Consider the following 24618-nt stretch of genomic DNA (forward strand, 5'->3'; position numbering starts at 1 on the left):
GCTTTTTGCAAGTGCCTGCCTGTAAAGTGTGCATTTTATTATGGGGTTGTTGCTATCTTTTTCTTATCAATTTGAGGGTGCTCTAGTATATTAGGAGTCCTGGTGGCACAGTGGTTAAGAGCTCAGCTGTTCATCAAAAGTTTGGCAGTTCACATCTACCAGGCACTCCTTGCAATTTCTATGGGGCAGTTCTACTCTGTCCTAACGGGTCGTTACGAGTCGGAATCAACTCGACAGTAACAGGTTTGGATTTTTTTTGGTTCTAGTGTATCAGTCAGAGATACTAAGCCTTTACCTGGCAATGTGTGGTAAATATTTCTCTATCATCATTTATCTTTGTTTATGGATATCTTACGCCATACAGAAATTTTTAATTTCCACACAGTCAAATCTCCCAGTCGTTTCCTTTATGGCTTCTGGACCACCTGTCTTGCTTTCAAACCCCTCAAGTTCTAAGCACATTCCCCCAATGTCTCCTATTATTTTTACAGTTTTATTTTTTACATTTGTATCTTTCATACATCTGGAATGTGCTATTACAAATGATATGAACTAGGAAGTCTAGCTGTGTTTGCCAGATGGAGGCCCAATTATACCAACACCATCTATTAAGTAAGCCATCCTCTTCCCACTGAGATGTCCTAGTTACCCTATGCCTGACTGACTTGTGCAGCCATGCAATCCTGACCAGAAATAAATTCTGCATAAAAGCTTAAGTCAACGTGCCCTAGTACTTTATATAAATATGCAAATTACACACAGCAGTGACAAACAAAATTCAGAGTGAAGAATGCATTAAAGAGAAAAAAAGTGCATTAAAAGAAAGGGAACAACAGTAAAGCTGAAAGAAGACAGAAGCGTGGCTTCTCCTTAACTTGTGGAACAGCGTGCTGCTAGCACCTCTGCCCCTCCGGGATGACCAGCCTAGAAGGAGGGACTGGGTAGGCACTCAAACTCAACACAGAAAACGATCCATGTACTCTGAAGTCTCTGGCTTCCTTTCCTGTCACAAAGCTTTTACTGGTTGGTCCCACAGATAGGCACTACAGCCTGAATGCCCCCTGGCTGGACACACAGGGGTCAGTTTTAAGGTCTTTGGACATCTCTGTTTGGCTAGAACTTGTGTGACCTCATCGCCTGACAAAGTTAATGGCTCATTTAACTGTGGACAAACTCAGAAATAGTGTTAGTTACTTTCTGACCCAAAATATCTAGAGTAAGGAAGTGAAACAGTAATTCATAAGGTGATATAACAAGGGATAGTGGTGAGGAGGTAGAAAAGGGTTTGTTTTGTTTCTTTTTTTTTTTTTCTTGAATTCCTAAAATGCTAAGGAAAAGGAATTTTATAGATCCAATGACCCTAACCAACCCTGAGTGAAACGTACTGACACCCTTTCCCCGCTGAGCGTTTTAAGTCTGGTGAAGTGTTTGTATGGCTGTGTGTTTGTGTGTGTGTGTGTATGCACGTGAGAGAGAGAGACATGAAAAGAGAAATATCCCATTTCTCTCTTTGTACTGCCCTGCCCCTTTCCACTGCTAATCATATTCTGTCAGTTTAGTAATATGAAAAGTAGCTATTTATAAAACCATAACTAAAGGCAAATATTCCTCCATATAAGAGGGCTGTTGTTGTTAGCTGCCACTGAGTCAGCCCCCAAGTCATAGCAACCTCATGCACAGGAGATTGGACCATGGGGATCCATAGGATTTTCACTGGCTGATTTTCACAAATCAATATCCAGGCCTTTCTTCCTCGTCTGTTGTTGGTCTGGAACCCCCACTGAAACCTGTTCAGCATCATACAGAAGCTTTATGAACAAACTGGAATAGCAAAGAAAGGAGACAGGCAACTAGTCAATGAGAATGATATTCCCAGTGACCAATGGTAGAGCAAGTAATACCCTGAATGACAATATATTGTTCATTCCTAACATTCCTTTATTGCAAATACTAAAGGCATTTGCCAATGTTTTTCCGCTTCAAGAGCTGCCCTTAGTGAAGGATGAACAGAAAGAAAGGTGAAGCATGGGCTAGCACTCATACCCACCCACTACCCACTGCCGTCGAGTCAATTCCGACTCATACAGACACTGCAAAAAAACTTCCAATTCCTCATCCCTGGCTAACTTGGTTTGAGATAGGCTCATCATATGCTAATCTCACAGTAAATCAAAATACTCCATACTTAATTCAACCTTATTTCCTTTATACTAAATGGAAAACAGTGCATACCTGGCACCTCCTGGTAAGCTCAGCATGATTGCTATCTCCATTTTCCCTATCTTTCCTTTCTCTCCTCCTTTCCACTCCCAACATTCTTGCTTGCAGCACGGCCTGGAAAAGACCCAGCACAATCTAGACACTCCACCCCTCCCTCCTTGAAGGAAACCAACTGCCTCCAAAGAGGCCTCGCTGCCTAAGGGCATTAACAGTCCTCATCTCTCAGAGATCCTCTTCTGACTCTGTCCCCCTAAGAGTCTCTGTGTACAGACAGATGTAGAACTTGCTGTCTCTCTCAATCAGCACAGTCATGCTATGAGCAAGACGAAGAACATTTTCTTTTTTTCCTTCAGTAAAATTAAGTGGTGGAGCGGGGGAGGAAGCAAGAAGTACAGAGAAGTGAAAAGTTTATCCAATTTTAAATAATTAAAAGCGTGCTAGAAATAAAGCCACTCGTATTATGTTTCATGACATTAGTCTCTTCCTCATTTGTATTTTAAAAAAGCAAAATTTTCTTTAAAAAAAAGATTTCCACATTCAAGATCTGCTTGGTGCCTTGTTTCCACCTCACCTTAAAGTCTACTTAATCTCACCATGATCAACACTATACCTATAGCGCTAGGCCAATTCTAAAAAAATAAACACAAGGGTCCTTTCAAGTGATAGGTATACTGATTTATCAAAAATTTATTTGAAAAGGGAACAGGTTTTTAAAATTGCTAAAGGACTATCTGCAAGCTCTTATTAGTATAACTTTGAAAAGTGGAAAAAGAGACAGAGCCTCGTAACCCTCTTCAGAGCATATGAACAACCCCTAAAAAGAGTCAACAGTCTGAGATTCTGTTGTGACTAGACCTCAGGCAAAGTTTTTGGACCCTCCCAAATTTTAATGAGGTAAGTCACATTCCTTCTGAAACTCTGAAATTCCACTCCAAGTGTTTCCATTTCATTAGCTAACAGAGTATCAAAGTAGAAAAATATCACAAGGGAGCAAATAATAAAACTTTCAACATAACTGGCTGATTCTGGTATCTGAAAAGATACAGTATAGTGGCAGGGCTGACCCTGTTGGTAAAGGGCCTGAGGAATAAAGAAAGGTTTTAAATGGAGCCCAGCAAATCTTAGAACCATTTCAGTGGACTAGAGAATTGACAGGAAGAATAAACTTCTTCATCACTACAAAATTCCCACCCTCATCCATCCACAAATCCATATGTTTGTATCAATCATATTAACATATTAACAAATAGATACCCTTACTTACTTAGAGTTTATTTATTGCTGGGGGAAGGGATGGTAGCAGAGAGATGGGAGGCATTGGAGAGACTGTAATTTGGGGTCTGCTCTGTTGCACAATTTTGATTAGTTTGACAGTTCGTTTGGAGGGGGCACTAAAAAATGAATGCCTAATGTATGGACCAAGTAATACCGCTGTTAAAGGCAATGTTCCCAGGCCACTCTCATAATCTTGTGGTTTTTCTAAAACTTGTGATTTTTCTAAAACTGGTTGCTAAAAATAATCAAAAACCTAAGAAATTGAAACACAAGGTTTACTCCTAGCAGTCAAGTTATTCTATATGCATATAGGGAGACTATTCTGATTTTAAAAAAAGTAAAATGTCTCGAGATAGGCCAGTTACAAAGAAGCTTATAAAGAGAAGACAAGGGAGAATAGAAGGTCAACCACTGGCTAATCCTTACCTGACTGATTGAACCCTGTCCTCTCCTTCTGAGATCAATTCATTTCAGTTCACAGGGTGGTCTCTGGTCTGGCTGTAGCCAGGAGACCTTTTGAAATTTAAATTAAGTAAGCCTGCAGTCTTTTTCATTAAATCATGGGGTCCAGAAAATCATGGGGTAAGGGTTTTGTATCTACTGCTGTCATCTAGCAGGGAAGGGCCCTGGTGGCACCGTGGTTAATAGCTCAGCTGCTAACCAAATGGTTGGCAGTTTGAAACCACCAGCTGCTCCTTGAGCCTGATGGGGCAGTTCTACTGTATCCTATAGGGTCACTATGAGTCAGAATCGACTCACATGGCAACGGGTTTGGTTTCCAGCAGGAAAAGACAAAGTTACATTGTTGTAGAGCAGTTCCTGGCCAAAAAGAAATCAATGCTTTTGCATTTTGGGTCAGGCCTTTCTCTTTTTTTTTTTAACAGTTAATATTTGGTTTTATGGGTAAGAAGAAACCTTAAAATCAGTGTAAGATGTCTGGTGTTTTTTTCTTTGACATCTGTAATAACTGATGGTAAAGCTTACTGAGCTGAAGTTGCTAAGGCCACTACAGCTCACTTTAGGGGAGTTCCGCTATGTGATACCACATCTTCTTTTAGTTCTGTTAATCCTAATACACTGAAATCTTTGCCATTCAAGGACCTCTATTATGCTCCATGCTTAATAGTTAGCATTTTTCTTTAAACACAGATCACTCTGATCTTTGTTGACCTAACCCCAGCACTCTTCCAGAGTCCATATAAACCAAGAAAGAAAAAAAAAATTGATGTTGAGTCGATTCTGACTCATAGCAACCCTATATAGAGTCCATATAGGACAATGCAAATTAAGAAAATAAGAACACCTCTGAGGCGTTTTATTTATTTAACATTTCCTGCACTAAGTACCTACCACACTGCTTCCACAAAGATGAATAAGATACCATCTCTTAATAAACACATTTCCACACCATAGGTCATGTAATACACACTTCAGAGTAAGCCATTGCCTCATCATGACAGCCATTAGTTTTGTTCTAAAACCAGACATAGAGACATTGAGTTCACAAAAGGAACTACAGATCACAATATGCAGCAAAAATAAGACTCCATGATTCTGCTTCAAGGTTCAAAGGCCCAAGTTCGAACATAATATGAAATCGGCCTTGTAAAAGAAACTTACTCATCAACAATTCCCCCCTTCTTCCTTGCAACAGCACCCTCAGGTATGCTGATCCCCTCCCCAGGTCTAGAAGATAAGCCTTGACTATGTCAATCAAATTATTCCCATTTTATGTATTGAGTCATACCAGCGACTGGTCTAGGATAGACATGCAACCCAGCTCTGGCCAATGAGACATAAGAGAATGTTTGCTAGGGGGCTTCTGGGAAGAATTTTCTCATTATGAATGGAGACAGGGAAGAAGAATTTCCCCTTCTTTTCCACCTTTAGATACAGCCCTGTGAGGGATGTAATGTCTGGAGCTGTGGCAGTCACCCTGTGACCAAGAAGGGACAAGCCCAAGGAAGAATGTCAAAAACTGAGGCAGGCAGAAGAGTGAGATGAGAAAGGTATCACGTGCCATTTGTCGGGTCCTCTTTTTTTTATAAATATGTCTCTATGGACTTCTTATGTGAGATAATAAATTTTACACATTATTGATGTCACATTTAGTTTAGCATTGTTACTTGCAGCTGAAAGCATCCTGATACAGGCCCATTTCAAAAAAAAAAAAAAAAAAAAACAGGAATCAGAGAGACTCTGCCTCCAGAGCGATCTCTTTTTAGACAGCTGCAGAATGCAGAAAGGGGAAACATTCTTTCACGTCATTTAAATCTTTCTCCAAAGATCCATTTCCGTCAATGCTAACTGGAAGCCTAAGATAATTACCCACAGAGTTCAAGTGCGCTCAGTGTCAGTGGATTGTACTCCATTTTCTGAACCTGTGGCAAGGTCAGGTTAACTGGCCAACTGTTGCCAAACCACTTTAGACACTTTGGAGTAGCACAAAGTAGTCCTTGCTGTGCCATAATGCCCACAGTGGCCTAATTTAATTCCCCTATATTTGCAATTTTGGAGCAGAAGGCTAGAGGCAGTGTTAACCATGATGTAGAGATAAAAATATACGTATGCATGTCTGTAGGAGTCCCTGGGTGGTACAGATGATTAAGCGCAAGGTTGGTGGTTCGAATCCATCCAGAAGCACCTAGGAAGAAAGGTCTGGTGATATTTCTGAAAGATCGCATTCATTGAGAACCCTATGGCATGCAGCTCTACCTAACACAAACGAAGTCGTCAGGAGTCGGAACTGACTTGATGGCAGCTTTTTTTTAATTGCATATCTGTGTATATATAATCAGTTTTCAGACAGTGCCCAATATGTTCAAGGTACTTTTCTTGGGGACAATAAAGGATCCTAAAAATTTAAAAGAAAACAGACTGTCCTGTAAAACTCGAAATATAAAAATGAACATAATATATCCATACCACCATCAGGTCCTACAGTGTCAACGGAATCTATTAAAATGACCAACACAATTATTTATAAAGAATAACAATAAATTTATTAATTTTAATAAGCTACAATAGCAAGATAAAAAAATTGTAATGGAGGGTGAAGTGCAACAGGTTTCTCTTATTTATGGCCTTTCTGGCCCTGAGTTTATAATTCTGCCAAAAATGATAGGCTGGGCCAAAATATGGCAAGGAACTGGCCAATTAATACGCAAATTGAGTGACTTATGGTCTACCAAGGGGTTTGGTCACTTCATGGTCTGGCTGAGAGGACCATGCCTTATAAAATCCCACAGAGGCTGAGGGAGATCTCACTAACATCAAGAAGAATCTAGAGCAAAGGGCATCCCTTGGACCCAGGGTCCCTGTGCCGAGAACCTCCAAGACTCAGAAGGGAGAACTTTAAAAATGAAGGCAGCACAAGACAAGAAACAACAGCAAGCACAGCAGAGCCCAGTGGCAGAGAAACAGTGGCAGCCACACAAGAAGTGGGAACCAGAAGAACGGCAGGAGCAGGACTTCGAACTGGCTCTGCCTGGGTAAGTCACGGCCAAGGAAGCATCACTGAAACAGACCCAAATTTTTAAAGTTATGGTGAACCGGAAAGACAGCTGCAACAGGAAAAATTATGGGTCCAAGCCCTGTTAGCAACTCTATCTCCCTTTTAGAGAACAAGGGCAGCGTATACATTGCATAGTGTAAAAATGGTGTGGGGATGGCATCTGACCTCCTCTAACTTCAAAAGGAGGGAGGAGAATCAGGATCAACGGCCCAAGGCTGATACCTAAGAGGCAGAGGTCAGACATGCCTCCACTCTCCAACCTTTTCATCAATTCTCATACCCGTCATCCCTCCCACAGTGCTCTCTACTTCTCTGCTGAGTTCCGTAATTCACTGCAATGGCCACACAGAACTTGCAGACAATACTCATGATTATGGGGTTTATTAGGGAAGTAGTTCACCAGAGAAGTACAAGGCACTGGGGGGATAAAATAGCTGGTGTCAAAAATGGTCAAGAATGTGGGGAGCAGAGGTATGCCCCATCTCCACCTCATAGGAACCAGCTTTGTGCCCATCTTGATTTTCATCCTTCCTCCTAAATGTAGACAGACCCTGATGCTAGACTACAGAAGATGTTAACACAAATTATTATTACTGCTATTGACGATGGAAACCCTGGTGGCATAGTGGTTAAGAGCTACAGCTACTAACCAGAAGGTTGGCAGTTCAAATCCACCAGGTGCTTCTTGGAAACCCTATGAGGCAGTTCTACCCTGTCGTTATAGGGTTGCTGTGAGTCAGAATGGACTCAACAGTTACTATTGACAACAACAATAATAGCTAGCACTAACTGAGTGCTTACTATGGGACAGGCATTATTCCAAACCCCTGACGTGTAAGTTATTAAAGCCTTACAACAAAATTATACGTAGATATTATTTTGCACATTTTACAACTAAGAACACTGAGACCTAGACAGGTTAAGGAACCTTCCCAGAATCACACAGTCAGTAAGTAGCAACGCCAGAATTCCAACCCTGGCAATCTGGCTCCAGAATCCATTAATTAAACTGCCTCTATAATTAATTTAAAGAGCCCTGGTGATGCAGTGGTTAAGCACTCAGCTGCTAAAGAAAGGTTGGTGGTTCAAACCCACCAGCCGCTCCATAGGAGAAAGGTGTGGCAGTCTGCTTCTGTAAAGATTACAGCCTAGGAAACCCTGCGGGGCAGCTCTACTTTGTCCTACAGGGTCACTGTTAGTCGGAATCTACTTGACAGAATATAACAACAACAGCAACACAGTTTATTCTCTAAATTAAAATTATTTGTAATAGTGATTTCAATTACTTTGAGTAGTTTAATAATTATAATAGAAATTCCAATACATATTTTAATAATGAGTGAAAAAATGATTTGAAATCTGCCAGGATATTTGTATATCTGTTAGAGAAGTTATCAAAGAAAAATGCCAACATTACACGTGAGAAACCATTTTAATTCTCCTGGAATCCAGATTTCTGGGTCCATGGAGTTGGGGTAGCCCACTCAGGCCATCTGCCCTTAAGTGTTCTTTTGAACATTGAGCCTTTAAGAAACTGTTTTCCTAAAGTCACCTTCAAGTCAAACAACAGCCTAGTAAGCAGGTTAGTGGAGAACATTCTACTTCAGGCATCAGGCTCTTTCGGAGTATTGCGATAACCTTCAGGAGACTACCCTGCCAGGACCCCACCTATCACAGTGTAATGGATTGCTTTTGTGTGGCCTTTTTCGCCATGGTCTTGTAACTCCCACCGAGATAACTGATAGGGTAATTGTGGCCCACCAAAGGGACTGGTCAGTTTTGTCATCCTGCTGGGCTTGAAATAAGTCACCCCAGAAGCTGGAAAAAGATAATCCTACCACCACCAAGGAAAAAGAGCCAGTGCATCCTTTGGACCCAGATCCCTGTGCTGAGAAGCTCCTGGAAGAGAAGCAGTGGCAGGAGAAACTGGCAGGAGATAGTGCAGTGAGCCCATGCAGAGAGAAAGCTGAGTGTCTTTGGGCAGGAGCCTAGGGCCAGGGAGTGGCATGCTGGGAAGCACGACTGGGAAGAGGCTGTCCTGATGGAAGAACTGTATCCCTGAGTGTTACTTCCCATAGTAAACCCCATGATTATGAGTGTGGTCTGTGAGTTCAGTGTGGCTACTGCAATGAATTATTGAACCTAGCAGAGGAGTAGAGATTGCTGTGTGAGGGACCATTGGTGTCAGAATTGGTAAAGATGGCAGAGAGAGGAGGTTTGTCTGGCCTCTGCCTTATGGGAGTCAACCTTGGGCTATTGATCTTGATTCTTCTTCCCCTTGTGAAGTTAGAAGAGGTCAGACACTGCCCCCATACTGTTTTTACACCTATTATAACCTGTTTTCACTGTCCCCTCTTCAGCCTTTGGGTTGACGCTGCCTGATTTGAATCATATCTACTCACAATAAATTTCGTTACACTAATTTTTGGTGTTTCTCTGCGCATTTAGGTGCCTGACACACGTTACCACCGGGAGTTCATTGAAAAAGGCTTACAGAGAATTCCAGTAGCTTTTGAACAGCTGTAATATATCAGCTGACTAGATATACACCCACCTAGACTAAACAATTTAGAAACTTTCTCCCCACCCCAAATCTATCATGAGCACAGATCATCAACCAAGATAAGATATCATGAAAATTGCCCAAAAAAAAAAAAATCGCTGTTACAACACAAATGACCTCAGAAATAAATGTGGGCTTACTCACAAAAATGATGGAAAGTCCCTAAAGCACTGAAACCATCACCCAAGCTACTGCTTCTCTGAACTGCTAGAGTTTGCTCCTCTAGTAACCTCACAAACCTAAGACAAACTTTCAAGTTAGTGGGTATAAAAAATGACATTTGTTAGAAACCAGAATTCAGCTCTGTGGGTAACCTCTCCTAGACCTAACTCTTCACTGCAACAAACAACTCTCGTTTAGACCCACTTAGTACCTTTTTTGGAAATCCTGGTGGCCTAGCCGTTAACAGCTAAGGCTGCTAACCAAAAGGTTGGCAGTTCAAATCCACTAGGCACTCCTTGGAAACCCTATGGGGCAGTTCTACCCTGTCCTATAGGGTCACTATGAGTCAGAATTGACTTGACGGCAACGGTTTTGTTTTTTTTTTTTAGTACCTTTTTTAGTGATGAACGTTATGTAACCTTTACAGGGACACATCTTGCCTTTCCACCTGGTCTGTAAACTACCAAAGGGTAGGATCTGCACTAAGCTTTTTGTGTTCTGACAGTAATCTAGCACAAAGCAGGAACATAACAGTCTAGTGACTAAGAAAATATCTGCCAGATCAATAATTGAATGATGAGAAGTAAATAGTTCAAGGAAATAAAGACAGAGAAGGAAATTGCAAGGCAAAATATAGCAGTCTAAAATATAAATTATCATGTATACTCATATTATTTGGTACTCAAAAGAGTATAAAAGAGCTGGCTGACAAATAGTTGCCTAATGATTTTAAAGATGGAAAGGTAATGATTTCTCAGTATCTTTTACCAAAACACCTTGGTCATATTTAATATTTAACCCATAAAATAAAGAATACAAGTTTCTTGGTGGCTAAGTCTATATCCTTTTTATTTCTTCTATAAGGACTGAATGGAAATTAAACATAAACAAGAAAAAACGTTGGCGAGTAAAATCCTGTCTGGCTTTCCTGATCAGCTAGAGGTTAAAAAGATATTTACAGACACAATTCTAGGATTGTTAAAACCACACTGTCAGTACCCAAGCAAGGCTCAAACTGAACTCCCTTTCCTTACCCCCTCACATAAATCTTGAATAATAATACTGACCCAGTTTACAGGGCTATCATGAGGATTAAACAGTTAAAAAACACTAAGCGTATCAGAGATGAAGACCTATATATAGTTAACCACTTTTGCAATTAACAAATGAACTCGGCCTCATACCAAGATGCAAACTACTGTGTTAATTACTTAAAAGTAATACTGAAAATTTTTTAGAGTTACAAATAACTCCCCATATTAACAAGTATGTTCATTAATAAGTATATATCTTCTAAAACATCTTTAACTAAAGAAAGTAAGCTGACTACATAGACAAAAAACATGACATTTGATCAACCACACCAGAAAATGAAATTATTAAATGACATCTGCTTCTCATCCTTAAGTCTCTGGACCAAAAAGCTGTCTACCCAGCTATCAAAGAGGGCAAGACATCCCATTGGGGTTTTCTGTTTTTTTTCTCCCTGAGCTTTGTATGTGTGTGCTAAGTACATATGTAATGAAACATCTGCCATCTCAACATTCCACACGTGTACAATTCAGAGACGTGTGTTCATCATGTTGTACAATCATCACCATTACCCGTTCCCAAATTTTTCTATCACCCTTAACAGAAGCTCAGTGTCCCCTAAGTCATGAGTCCTTCTTTTCCCCCTCCCTCTCATCCACCCCTGGTAACCACTAATAAATTTAGGTCTGTATACAATTGCTTATTCTAGATATTTCTTATAAGTGAAATCGTATGTCCTTTTTATGACTGGCTTATTTCACTCAGCATGATGTTTTCAAGGTTCATCCATGTAGTCGCATGTATCAGGGCTTCATTTCTCTTTATAGCTGAGTAATATCCCATCGTGTATATATATATATATACTATATTTTATTTAGCTATTCATCTGTTGATGGACATTTAGGTTGTTTCCATCTTTGCTGCCATTTACATTGTTGTACATGTGTCTCTGTTCCTACACTCGATTCTTTTGGGTATATACTTTGAAGCTTTATTACTACTGTTGTGATCATTGTCAAAAGGGTTGTGCAGTCTCCTGGGCCATGTGCCATTCTAACGAGGAAGGAACCTAACAAGTGGCATGTTGAGATCTGGACATTCCCTATGGCAATTTCTGCCTTTATATCAGAGTTACGCCCACGGAAACAGGCACTTCAATAATAGGAACTTGTTACGGGATTTCTTCCATTTCCTTTCAGCTCAGCCAGTGTGCTTTTTGGCAAGAGCTGATTAACGTGACAGAGTTATTGTGTCCTTCAGATGCCCAACAGCAACCTGATAAGCGAGTTGAAAGTGTTTTCTACCAGGGTTAGCAGCAACCACAGCTTTGGAAATTGAGGCTTTTGAGACATTCTCTGTATAAACCTCATTCATCAAACAGCACAAGAGCTGTTATATACGGTGATGGGCATCATGGAAATGCTTAGACTGAATACAAAATGTGAATATGAATTGGATTAAATTACCTGAAGAAAAAGAGACATTAACTCAGGGAGAAGTAAAAGGAACAAATCATAGATATGAATCAAACAGGGCTGCACAGAAATGTCAGAGCCTGCTTATAAATTGTGACCCTTAGGGTATACTAGGACATTTCCTAAGACATCCACGCAAAATTTTTTTAAAATTTCACATACTCAATTCAGGTTAAACAATCATGCCTACCACAGCTCTTGCCTACTTAACATAGGAAGAAATGTTAGAGGAGGTTTACATATATTCAGATATCCCTAATAACACAAGGATTAGTTTACGCTAAAATCCAAATACTGGAAATCAGGAGAATTTATGGGGAAAGGGGAGCCATCCATTTAACTGAAGAGTAGTGTTTACACTGTGGTTGTGGGGAAATAAGAGAAGAAAGGTCATCTGAGGTAAATTTAAAAAAATTTTTTCTGTGGGCAACCAGTTTCTATTTTAGTTTAATAAAATATTTCAAGAATTGCCTTAATGTCCAGTCATAAATTAATCACTTACAGAAAATATCGCCATTTCAAAAAAACACTTGAGTTATTTTTGTTTGCTTGGGTTTATTAAAAAAAAAAAGGAGAGTGGGCACACAAGTCTTCCTATAATGCCAGCTCTGTACCTCTGTGCCTTAGGAAACTGTTAGTGGACAAAAACACGAAGAAATTAGTAACAGTCCTACAATGCTTCTAAACACTGAAAAATATCCCTGATTTTTAAAGGAGATGAGATTGATACCACAATGTGCTGGAGAGAATGAAGGAGGGAAAAGTTATATGGGAAAGGAATGTGCCAAAGAGTTATAATCCAACACTTTTTTAAAAAGTTGGACACTGAGTTTAGATGGGACTTTAATATTCTGCTCATGACAAATGCTTCTGGAATCATAGACCTCTTTGCCCTTGGCCAGTGCACAAATGAGTGAGTCACTGACACACCTAAGCTAGAACCCTGTGCTTCCTGACACACTGGAAAAATATTTTGGACCACACAACCGGGAGTTTCAGTATTTCACATGTCCTTGAGAGGGCCCCTCACCACCATACACAGAGACACACACAAAATTGGCCTCATCAGGGCATTACTTATGTGAGAGGTAAAGAAAGGAGGGAGAATTCAAGGAAAACACAGTAGCCTCAGGGGCAGCAACAGCACCAGGAAGCAGATATTCTCCCGGAGGAAAAAAGAAGAAAGAAACCCTTAAAATCACTGCGGAGTTCTTTACACCACTGCTGTGTGGTATGTACATAATTATGCCTCCAAAAGAAATAAATTCATGTACCTTGCAATTGTGCCAGTCAGAGATAAAGAGTATAAACTAATATTTGACACCTGGCAAAAGACAATCAAGGTAAATGTTCAAATAGAAGAATTCCACCCTTGTGCCTACTGTTGTCCACCACCATGTTTCCTTCCGTTCAGCAAGTAATGAACTATGTACAGGCCCCAAGGTTATTTGCATTTTATCAGGAAACAAAATTTCCAGGTAAAGAAATGAATCCACTAGACTTATGCTAGATAATCACATCCATACTGGTAGAAGGCCCTAATAGGAATAGAAATAGGTCCAGTCAGCAGACTGGGTGCTGGGGACAAGTATTATTCTATTCACAGACGATACTGTGAAGCAAAAATTAATAATAAATCTTGTTGTTAGGTGTTGAGTTGGTTCCCACTCATAGCGACCCTACATACAACAGAACCAAATACCGCCTGGTCCTGCATCAACCTCACAATTATTGCAATGTTTGAGCCCATTATTGGAGGCACTGTGTCAATCTACCTCCTTGAGGGTCTCCCTCTTTTCTGTTCACCCTCCACTTTATCCAGCATGATGTCTTTCTCCAGAGATTGGTCCCTCCTGATAACATGTCCAAAGGATATGAGACAAAGTCTCACTATTCTCGCTTTTAAGGAGCACTCTGGTTGTACTTTTTCCAAGACAGGTTTGTTCATTCTTCTGGCAGTTCATGGTATATTCAGTATTCTTCACCAACACCACAATACAAACACATCAATTCGTCTTTGGTCTTCCTTATTCAATGTCCAACTTTTAAATGCCTATGAAGCAACTGGAAATACCATGGCTTAGTCCTTAAAAGTGACATCTTCCCTTTTTAACACTTTAAAGAGGTCTTTTGCAGCAGATTTGCCCAAGGCAATACGTCATTTGATTTCTTGACTGCTGCATCCATGGACGTCTATTGTGGATCCAAATAAAACGAAATCCTTGACAGCTTCAATCTTTTCTCTATTTATCATGATGTTGCTTATTGGTCCAATTGTGAGGATTTTTGTTTTGTTTATGTTCAGGTGTAATCCATACCGAAGGCTGTAGTCTTTGATCTTCATCACTAAGTGCTTCAAGTCCTCTTTGTTTTCAGCAAGCAAGGTTGTGTCATCTGCATCTGGCCAGTTGTTAATGAGTCTTCCTCCAATCCTGATACCTCAATGACAGGTGTATATTATACTTTTATATCATATTCACTGGTAAAACATGCAATGAACAGAATTTACTAATTCGATACGTGGATTAGTGGCACTTTTAATTAGCCCTGATGGTGCAGTGGAAACCCTGGTGGCATAGTGGTTAAGAGCTATAGCTGCTAACCAAAAGGTCAGCAGTTCGAATCCACCAGGCAATCCCTGGAAACCCCATGGAGCAGTTCTACTCTGTCCTATTGGGTCCCTATGAGTTGGAATCGACTCGACAGCAATGGGTTTTGGGTGGCGCAGTGGTTAAGAACTATGGCTGCTAACCAAAAGATCAGCAGTTCAAATCCATCAGCTGCTCCTTAGAAACCCTATGGGGCAATTCTACTCTGTCCTATAGGGTTGCTATGATTTAGAATCGACTTAATGGTAACAGGTTTGGTTTTTTGGTTTGGCTCTTTTAATTGATTTTTAATTGATTTTAGTAAACAACAGGATCTACTGACCTTTCATAACCTGTAGTATCAGACACATTATACACATAAAGGTGCTGGTGCGTAAACAATGCTACCAACCCTTCCTTGAACTCCGCAGAGTTCAGGACCCACAGGTTAGGAAACCCCTGCCTAGAACACTGGGCATTGCTCACAGGTAAGCAGATCTGGTGGGGTGTTCCAGGGAGGGCTCCAATGAGGGAATGTGGGAGCAAAGCATGGAGAAGTGGGAGCCTACCAAGCACATTTCACATACTTTATAGCTTTGCTTAAGACCAGCCCTGTAGCCTTTTTTCCAAAGGTCAATATAAAAATTAATGATTATAAATTAATACTGACATTTGGACAGGGAAACTATAGAGCACAGGCACTTGCTATGGGAAGGATACAGGAGGGAGAAGAGAGAGTGTTATAAAGAATTATCTATTTTGTCATAGTATCTAAGTCATAATTTCATTTCAGAATTTCAGTTCTGTAGGATTTTTTGTTTTAAAAATGTATACTCTGGGTAGTTTCAATTGATTAAAAAAGTAACTGTCATTTACTACTGCATAGTGTTTGTTTGTTTTTTAATATGCAAAGGTCTTATGAGCCATAGAGCTATTTCAAAGTAAAAGAGGGATGAGGGAGACAGTGTCACAGAAGAAATTTATCTCATCCTGATGGCAATCTTACTTGCCTAAATGAACACATACACACAAAATAATAACCTAGAGAAAACAGCAAGTCTTTAATAAAGCTTCGGTTACTGGGTTTGATCTGATTAAGTGAAAAGGGAAGCAGGCAAGAAAGAAAATGGCACACGCCCATGCTAGTGTGACAAATACATAGTCCTAGTCATCAAGGCACTACCCTATCATGACTCACTAAAAGGAACTCACTCAAATATCATCACTCCTACCCCAAACGTAGCTGAAGTCTAAGGGTGAGAAAGTACCTCATAAATCCATGTTACATACATACTTAAGGTCAAACTCAGATTCTTTAGACAATAAAAGTGGAAATTAAAAAAAAAAAACAGTCAAACCTACGGGCTAAATATGCACAGTGCCTGTTATAAATAAATGAAAGGTACTAAAATATTTCCAGCTTATAGGAGTCCCCAAGTGGTAGAAATGGTTAAGCTTTCAACTACTAACAGAAAAGGTTGGTGGTTTGAATCCACCCAGAGAGGCATCTCGGAAGAAAGACCTGGAGATCTACTTCCAAAAAGTTGGCCATTGAAAACTCCATGGAGCGCAGTTCTACTCCGCAACACATGGAGTCACACAAATCGGAATCTGCTCCATAGTAACTGGTTGGGTTAGTCGGTTGTTTTGTGGGGGAGAGGTTTCCACTTTATCCTCTCTCACTACCCTTCACCACCAGTCTCGCCACACTCTTCAACATTCCTGCAACAACTGTTGTACCTTCGTATCCATGCCTTTGTTTATCACTGGGTGTACTCAGGACAAAATAGGTTTGGTGTTCCTATCACACGCACATGCACACATGTGCACACATGCTTGCTGAAGTTCTACTCATCCTTCTTCTCAACCCCCAACGGCAGAACAAACCCCTCCTGCCCCCCAGCATATTCTTCACCTTACTGCCCTTCCATCGTAGCACTTGGCACAGGAAATCGCTGGAGCCACATAAACACTGTATCTCCCTCACCTTTCTACTCACACCACCAAGCACTGCACCTGACACAAAATGCTTAACAAAAGCACACTGCAGAAATAAATAAACGAATGAATAAGTAATTAGGGAGAAAAACTTATGATATTAATCATATAAGGGTTATCTGTACACAAAACTGTCGCCTGTCTTTGCATTTGATTACTGGGAAAATCCTCTCTCTCGAACTCTGAACTAACTAGTCATCTTCCCTCCCCCGCTAAATGATATTACATGTCGTATTTAATAAAATGAAAAAGGAAAGTCTGCTTTTCCATCAAAAGGCTTGCATTAGACACAAAGGTTCTGAACGGTAGGGAATCACTGCACCTTTCCAAAGAGACTCTCTGAAAGATAACCACTTGGTGAGGAAACTTCAGCCAGCCCCTCTCCCTTTTGCCTTTGATTCTCCCTGATAAATCATGCAGGCTAGGTGCACTCACCTGGCTTGTTTCCTTCCCTCTCATGGCCCAGCTGTCCCTTGGTGTTCAAACCACACGTATAAACTTCCCCATCCTCCAGCAGGAAAACGGAGTGGTTTCCTCCACAGGCGACTTCCTTGACGCTTCTGTCAGATATGAATCCACACACCTGCGGCTCAGCCACAATCCCTTGCAGGTTGGTACTGATACCAGGTTGGCCCAGAGACCAATATCCCCAACATAACATTGTTCTTATCCTTCAAGGAATCATGTAGCCTAGAAGAGAGTTATTTTTTAAAAAGAAAGAAAAAAATAAAAAGGTCAGAGAAAATGAATTTTAATAAATGTAACCAATTTTTAAAATAGTCCTAATATTCTTCATATAATTTGCATCTAAAAATAAAACAAATATTGATATTGTCGAAAGTAGTTACGAGTTATAACAATGATATTTTACTTCTGGATAAGTTTTAAAAAGTATTTTTAGACAAATTTGGTCTTCCCAATAGGCTTAGGCGTAAACTCAGACAGAACATGGTTCTCAGATCATTGATGAGCACTGGGAATTTGCTGAAACAATCCCTGCAAATCATTAAGGCAGTTAATAGTCTGAAACTTATTCTCATGATCTCATGTTGGCCTTTCTCACTGTACCTTTCCTTTGAGTTTTCTGTTTATTTTTTTTTAACAAATTAATTCCTTTAGGTATTCTATTGTTAGCTCGAACAGTAGTATTTCACCACCTGAAGTGAAAATGGGAAATGGAAAAAAAAAACAGTTAGCTTCTCTGTCACTCCCTCTTACCCAGATTTGAATCAAGGTTCAGTTCCTAGCCGAGAGCCTCTGGGGGCCATTCCTGCCACAATCAGCCTGCATCCCTCTGACACATTGACTATATTGCCTTGATTGGTAGCTTTCTCTGTATCTTTATAACTCAACTTCCCGGCTGGATTTTAACCTCCTCAAACATAGACACTACAGTACAACTTATACCTCTTCTATTCAGCAGGTTCTCTATCAACTTTTGGCTGATTGATTACTGCTGACTCTAGTCCAGAATTTAGCCACCTCTTAAAAATTCATGCTCCCCTTTTAAATAAACAACAAAAGGAAAATCTCTGTTAGTTGCTGTTGAGTCGATTCCCACTCACGATGACCACATGTGTGCAGAACAGGCCTGTGTTCCATAGTTTTTTCAAGGCTGTGATCTTTAGGAAGCAGGTTGCCAGGCGAATCTTCTGAGGTGCCCCTGGGTGGGTTTGAATCAACAACCAATTTTGGCTAGCAGTCCAGGACTTAAAGGTTTCGGCAACCCAGGGACTCCTTTACACCCACTCCAAACAAAAAAAACCAAACCCAGTGCCGTCGAGTTGATTCCAACTCATAGCGACCCTATAGGACAGAGTAAAACTGCCCCATTGAGTTTCCAAGGAGTGCCTGGCGGATTTGAACTGCCAGCCCTTTGGTTAGCAGCCGTAGCACTTAACCACTAAGCCACCAGGGTTTCCTTCCACCCACTAGGACGGCTATAATCAAAAAAGACAGAAAATGACAAGTATTGGTGAGGATATGGAGAAACGGGCACCCTCATGCATTGCCGGTGGGAATGTAAAACAGTGCAATTACTTTGGGAAAGAGTCTGGCTGGCAGTTCTTCAAAAAGTTAAAACATAAAGTTACCATACGATATAGCAAATCTATTTCGATCCCAGGGAGCTCTGGTGGCACAGTAGTTAAAGCACTCGGCTGCTAACCAAAAGGTCAGCAGTGTGAACCCACCAGCGCTCCATGGGAGAAAGATGCAGCAGTCTGCTTCTGTAAAGGTTACAGCCTTGGAAACCCTATGGGGCAGTTCTACTCTCTGCTACAGGGTCACTGTGATAGCTAACTTGACAACAGTAGGTTTGGTTTTATTTCCATCCCATCAAAATTGAAAACATACATCCACATAAAAACTTGTACATGAATGTTTTCAGCGGCATTATTCATAACAGCCAAAAGGAAGGAACAACCCAAATGTCCATGAAAGGATCAATAAATAAACAAAGCGTGGTATATCCATACAGTAGAATATTATTTGGCTACAACATGGATATACCTTGAAAATACTATGCTAAATGAAAACAGCAGTCACAAAAGACCACATATTATATGATTCCATTTATATGAAATGTCTAGAATAGGCAAACAGAGACAGAAAGTAGATTAATGGTTGCCCAGTGTTGGCGGTTGGGGGAGGTGGAGAATGACTGCTCCTGTGTCTTTCAAGGGGTGATGAAAATGTCCTAAACTTAGATTGTGGTGATGGCTGTACATCTTGATGAATATCCTAAAAACTACTAAATTTTACACCGTAAATGTGTAATTTTATGGTATGTCGACAGCATCTCGATAAAGATGTTTAAAAAAATTTTTTTTCTAATCTTCTTTTTCTTGCTAAATATACATGTCCAATGCTTCTGTGGGTCCACAGCAACCAACAATACTTTGTTGAGTTTAATTAATGAACATTTCACTACAAAAGTAATAGGCACAAAATGCTTAACAGAAGTATTTTCCTAGAACAGAAGGTAGGCGGACAGAGCAACCCCTAGATTTACCATGGCTTTTAAGGAGGCAAGTATCACTTTTCTATTGCTGCTTTCTGCTTACATAGACTTAAGAGAAGGGAATACTTTGCCTAAGGCTTTGATCAGAAACAAAGAAAAAACCCCTGTAACTTCAGAAGTTCTTCTCTTTCTATTGCTGAAGTTGGAAATCTCCAGTTGATTGCCCTTCTGTTCAGGAAAATACCTAATGAGCCCTTCTGGTTTAAAGGGGGTGGGGGGGGAGGAGGACCTATTGCTGTTAAGTCAACTGTGACTCATACTGACCCTGTAGGAGAGAGTAGAATTGTCCCATAGGGTTTACAAGGCTGTAACTGTTACAAAAGCAGACTGCCACATCTTTCTCCCACAGAGCAGCTGGTGGGTTCAAACTGCCAACCTTTCAGTTAGCAGCTAAGTGCTTAACCACTGTGCAACCAGGGCTCCTTTGGTTTAAAAGAAGGGTCCAGGATTTAGAGAAGAAAGGATGCAGGAGAAATCAAAATTAAGTCTTGCAGAAAAGTAAAAGCTCTTGTTTAAGATACAAAATTAAGAGGGAGAGATTGAGGCCTATAATATGGTTGCAAGCTTGGAGCATGGCCAATAACTAGAAGATTGCCTGTGGCAGGGAATGGCAGAATTTTAAGAACAGTAATGACTGACATTCAGTTTGAAGTTGTTGTCTGTTCTGTAGTTACTCTTCAAAATCCCAAACCGTATGTAAAAGTTAAGATAGTACTCTTAAAACAGTTGTGCTCTGCAAAGCATTGTAGATTCAAAAGGACCTTGAAAAAAGGCCATGGAGGCCCTCATGAAGACTAAAGGATGGAGCAAAGAGCAAGAATTTTGAGTGAGCCATAATAGAGCAACATCCTTCTTATCCTCAAGAACTCTTAGAAATCTGGGGAGGACGTTAAACCTCTGATAAGTGTGGTCTTGGGCCTGAATCACTTCATGTCAATGTTAAAGGAAAGCATCCAGGAGATTGATCTTGAGGACATTCAGGTTACATTTGATTTTCCAAATATAAATTTTAATTGTAATAGTGAATATCCTTTTCTAACTTCTTAAAGTGCCATTCCCCCCACACTGAGAATCACTGTCATAGGTTCTACAGGTCAAAGTGTAAGGATTTCACAGAAAGACAGCAGACATCCAAAGGTGTCTTACCTAATCCATTGTAGCATTTATGTGCAAATGAAAAAGACGGAGGATTCTAATGAAATGGCAAAGTCTTGCTTTGAATTACGGCACTGGGCAGAACACTTAATAGCTGAACTTACTAACCAATCTATAGGAGAGAATTTTCATTAATGTCTATGAACCTAAAGGTACAAAGGAGAGAGCTAACAGGCTACTCTATGCAAACTCAGCTTTTAAAATGACAAACTCCTTTCTCTCAAAGTGAAACCATGCTGAAGAGTTAAAAAGTAAAGATTCCAACACAGATGAAGTAAATTCTTTCATCCACTCTTAACAACAATTATAGTATTTTGCCTCTAACTCAATGACATTAAATAGTACATACAACTTAATTTTACAACACCCTTACAGTAGTCCTATCTGACTTACTCTTTGAACTTTTCAAATCCTAGTTTCTTTCTTCATTTTTAATGTTGCATGAGTTTGGCTTATCTCCTTGACCAATGATTATATAAGTAACATCACAGGGCTCACATCAGCCACTGTGTTAAGCATTTTATATCATCATTTCATTTCATGTTAACACACAACCCTGTGGCATAAGTATTATTTTTAGCCTCATTTTCAGATAAAGAAGCTAGTCTCAGAGAGGTTAAGAAGCATGCCCGTGGTCACACAGCTGAAGAGGCAGAGCCAAACTATGAATCTAGGCCTGATGTCAAAGTCCACACTCTTATCCACTGGAATACACTGCCACCCAAGTAGATTTACATGACACTCACAAGACCAGAAACACACAAAAATCTTTGCTGAATGTAGTCAGTATATACAGTGTCCTGAAAACTTTAAAATAAAGTTGCCTTCTGGGATTGAAATTAGTCAGAATTAAAAGAAAGCAGATGAGATTAGGCAGCTATAGAGTTAAGCCACCCACTTAAGCAGCCGAGTACATTCAAATGTGTCTAAAAATATGGTATCAAGAAGACATAGCTGGATGTCCAGGCAAAGATCCGTAAATGAGTATCACAGTGGCCTTATTCATGCTAACCAAAAATGGCAACAACTCAAATGCCCATCAGTAGAAGAATGGATAAACAGATTGTGCTATATTCATACAATAAAACACTACTCATCAATTAAAAGGGCAGGGGGGAGAGATGAGGAGGGGGGGCCACGACTGGGATGAACTTAATATATAAGAAAGCTGCACCCTAGTGCAACTTTTCTGAAGAATGAAGATTAACTTTAAAAAAAATTCATGTGTGTTATCCACTGCTTTTGTCTGCCTAATACTTCTCTAGGCTCCCCTTTATCTGGAGGCAAAGTCCACGGCGGTGAGCACATGACCCCTGCCAAGCCAGAGACCACCACCCCTAAGCCATAAAACATGATTCAGGCCAAGTCAATCAGAGAATGTCAGGCACAGTGACTGGTACAGGGATAGGTTCATACTCCCAACTGGGTCAGAGTCCTCCCACAGGATATTCCATGGAGCTGTGAGTGAAAATTGCCTTTGTCTCTGAAGGATAACTGAGGCTGTGGGAAATTACTTATTTTGACACATGGAGGACACCTATAAAAGATTATGAAGCCACCATCCGGATTTTTTATCCATAGAGAATCACAGGCAAGAGACAGAATGAATCCCAGTGACATTGACTGAGCCTTGCACCTCTCTTACCTGGTGCCAGCACCACCATCTTCACTTGTTCTAACTAGTTGTCTGATAAGTCCCTTCTTCATTTATTTGTTTGCTTGTTTCAGTTGAGTTTCTGTCACTTATCAAAAATTGACCGATAATATTAATAGTTACATTATTAATAATAGCACCAAAAAAGAAAAAAACAAATCCGTTGCCTTTGAGTCAATTCTGATTCATACATAGCAACCCTATAGGACAGAGTAGAACTGTCCCATAGGATTCCCAAGGAGTGGCTAGTGGATTCAAACTGCTGACCTTTTGGTTAGCAGCCAAACATTTAACCACCGCATCACTAAAAAACTCCTTTAATAATGGCAGGTAAGACTAAACTTGAGCTTACTCTAGGTCTGGCACTTTTCCATGTGCTTCATAGATACTAACTCATTCCATTTTCTATGAGGTAAATACTGCTATTAGTATTTCTAATTTGCAGATGAAAGGGTCAGAAGTTCCCAATCCACCTGTAGCACTGTCCAGAGAGAAAGGGTATCCTTATCAGTCAACCTGAATATTTGATCTACTTAGTAATTATTTCCAGTAGTGAAGACGAGTGGATCAGACTCCACAACACTAGTCATTAAGTTCATTCGGTCACTTGCCTTGCACAGATACCATACTTAACAGGTAAGCTTAAATAACTTGGTTTCCAAAGTAAATCCTACTACAGGGAAAGAACATGCTGATCAGCTGACCAAAGCATCCAAGTGTTCTTGGCACTTCTACTTCTCATTATTAATGTGGCATCCTGGATCTATCAGTTTCTTATAAATTTGTATAGTGTGAGTCAGTACCTGAGAGTCAGCTGAACTCTAAATGCTTTGCACGAATTTAGTTTTTGTAATCCAAAAAGATGATACCACTGGGCAATCCTAAGTAAGCAGCCTGAGGTAAGACCTCATTTCTGATTAACTAGTAGAAACCATTTATGAAAAAGAAAATGAAAAGGACTATTCAAACCTTTCCCACCCAAGTCACAGTATGGTATCTTGAAAAAAATCAGTTAAAACCTACTTATTAAGGGAAATAATTAAATAACAACCACAGATAAGATTCGTCCCTATGAATGAATTATTGTTGTTAGTGCAGTTGACTTGGTTCCAACTCTGTACAACAGAACTAAAACACTGCCCAATCCTGCGCCATTCTCACAATCTGTACTATGTTTCAGCCCATTGCTGCAGCCACTGTGTCAATCCATCTCTTTGAGGGTCTTCCTCTTTTTTGCTGACCATTGGCTTTACCAAGCATGATGTCCTTCTCCAGGGACTGGTCCTTCCTGATAATATACACAAAGTACAGGAGACGAAGTCTGGCCATTCGTTTTGTTAAGGAGCATTCTGGCTGTACTTCTTCGAAGACAAGTTTGGTTGTTCTCCTGGCAGTCCATGGTATATTAAGTATTCTTATCCAACACCGTAATTCAAATGCATCAATTCTTCTTTTGTCTTCCTTATTCATTGTCCACCTTTCACATGCATATGAGGTGACTGAAAATACCATGGCTTGGGTCAGGTGCACCTTAATCCTCAAAGTGGTATCAGTGCCTTATATTAGCATTTTAAAGAGGTCTTTTGCAGCAGATTCGCCTAATGCAATATGTTGTTTGATTTCTTGATGCTGCTTCCATGGGTATTGTTTGTGGATCCAAGTAAAATGAAATCCTTGACAAATTCCATCTTTTCTCCTTTTAACATGATGCTGCTTATTGGTCCAGTTGTGAGGACTTCTGTTTTCCTTATGTTGAGTTGTAATCCATACTGAAGGCTGTAGACTTTGATCTTCATCAGTAAGTGCTTCAAGTCTTCATCACTTTTGGCACGCAAGCTGTGTCATCTACATATTGCAGGTTGTTAATGAGTCTTCCTCCAATCCTAATGTCATGTTCTTCCTCATATAGTCCAGCTTCTTGGACTATTTGCTCAGCATATAGATCAAATAAGTACAGAGA

At 40.1% G+C, this 24618-nt stretch overlaps 1 protein-coding gene across 14 annotated transcripts in view; it reads right to left on the reverse strand.

Annotated features, from left to right (window-relative positions):
* HERC3 (HECT and RLD domain containing E3 ubiquitin protein ligase 3) overlaps positions 1-24618 on the reverse strand; it is a 136024-nt gene that overhangs the window by 102247 nt on the left and 9159 nt on the right. For 13 of the 14 annotated variants that reach the window (XR_010322051.1, XR_010322052.1, XM_064285568.1 and 10 more), the window contains one exon: positions 17263-17517. Coding sequence is in view for 12 of the 14 variants with exons in the window: in XM_064285568.1 (XP_064141638.1) it covers positions 17263-17488 (226 nt within the window). In the remaining 2 variants the exon portion in view is untranslated. Of the gene's footprint in view, positions 1-17262; positions 17518-24618 lie in introns of those variants that run through there. The other variant, XM_064285565.1, reaches the window with a different exon arrangement.

Source organism: Loxodonta africana, chromosome 5 (assembly GCF_030014295.1).
Source record: "Loxodonta africana isolate mLoxAfr1 chromosome 5, mLoxAfr1.hap2, whole genome shotgun sequence".
Taxonomy (NCBI): Eukaryota; Metazoa; Chordata; class Mammalia; order Proboscidea; family Elephantidae; genus Loxodonta; species Loxodonta africana.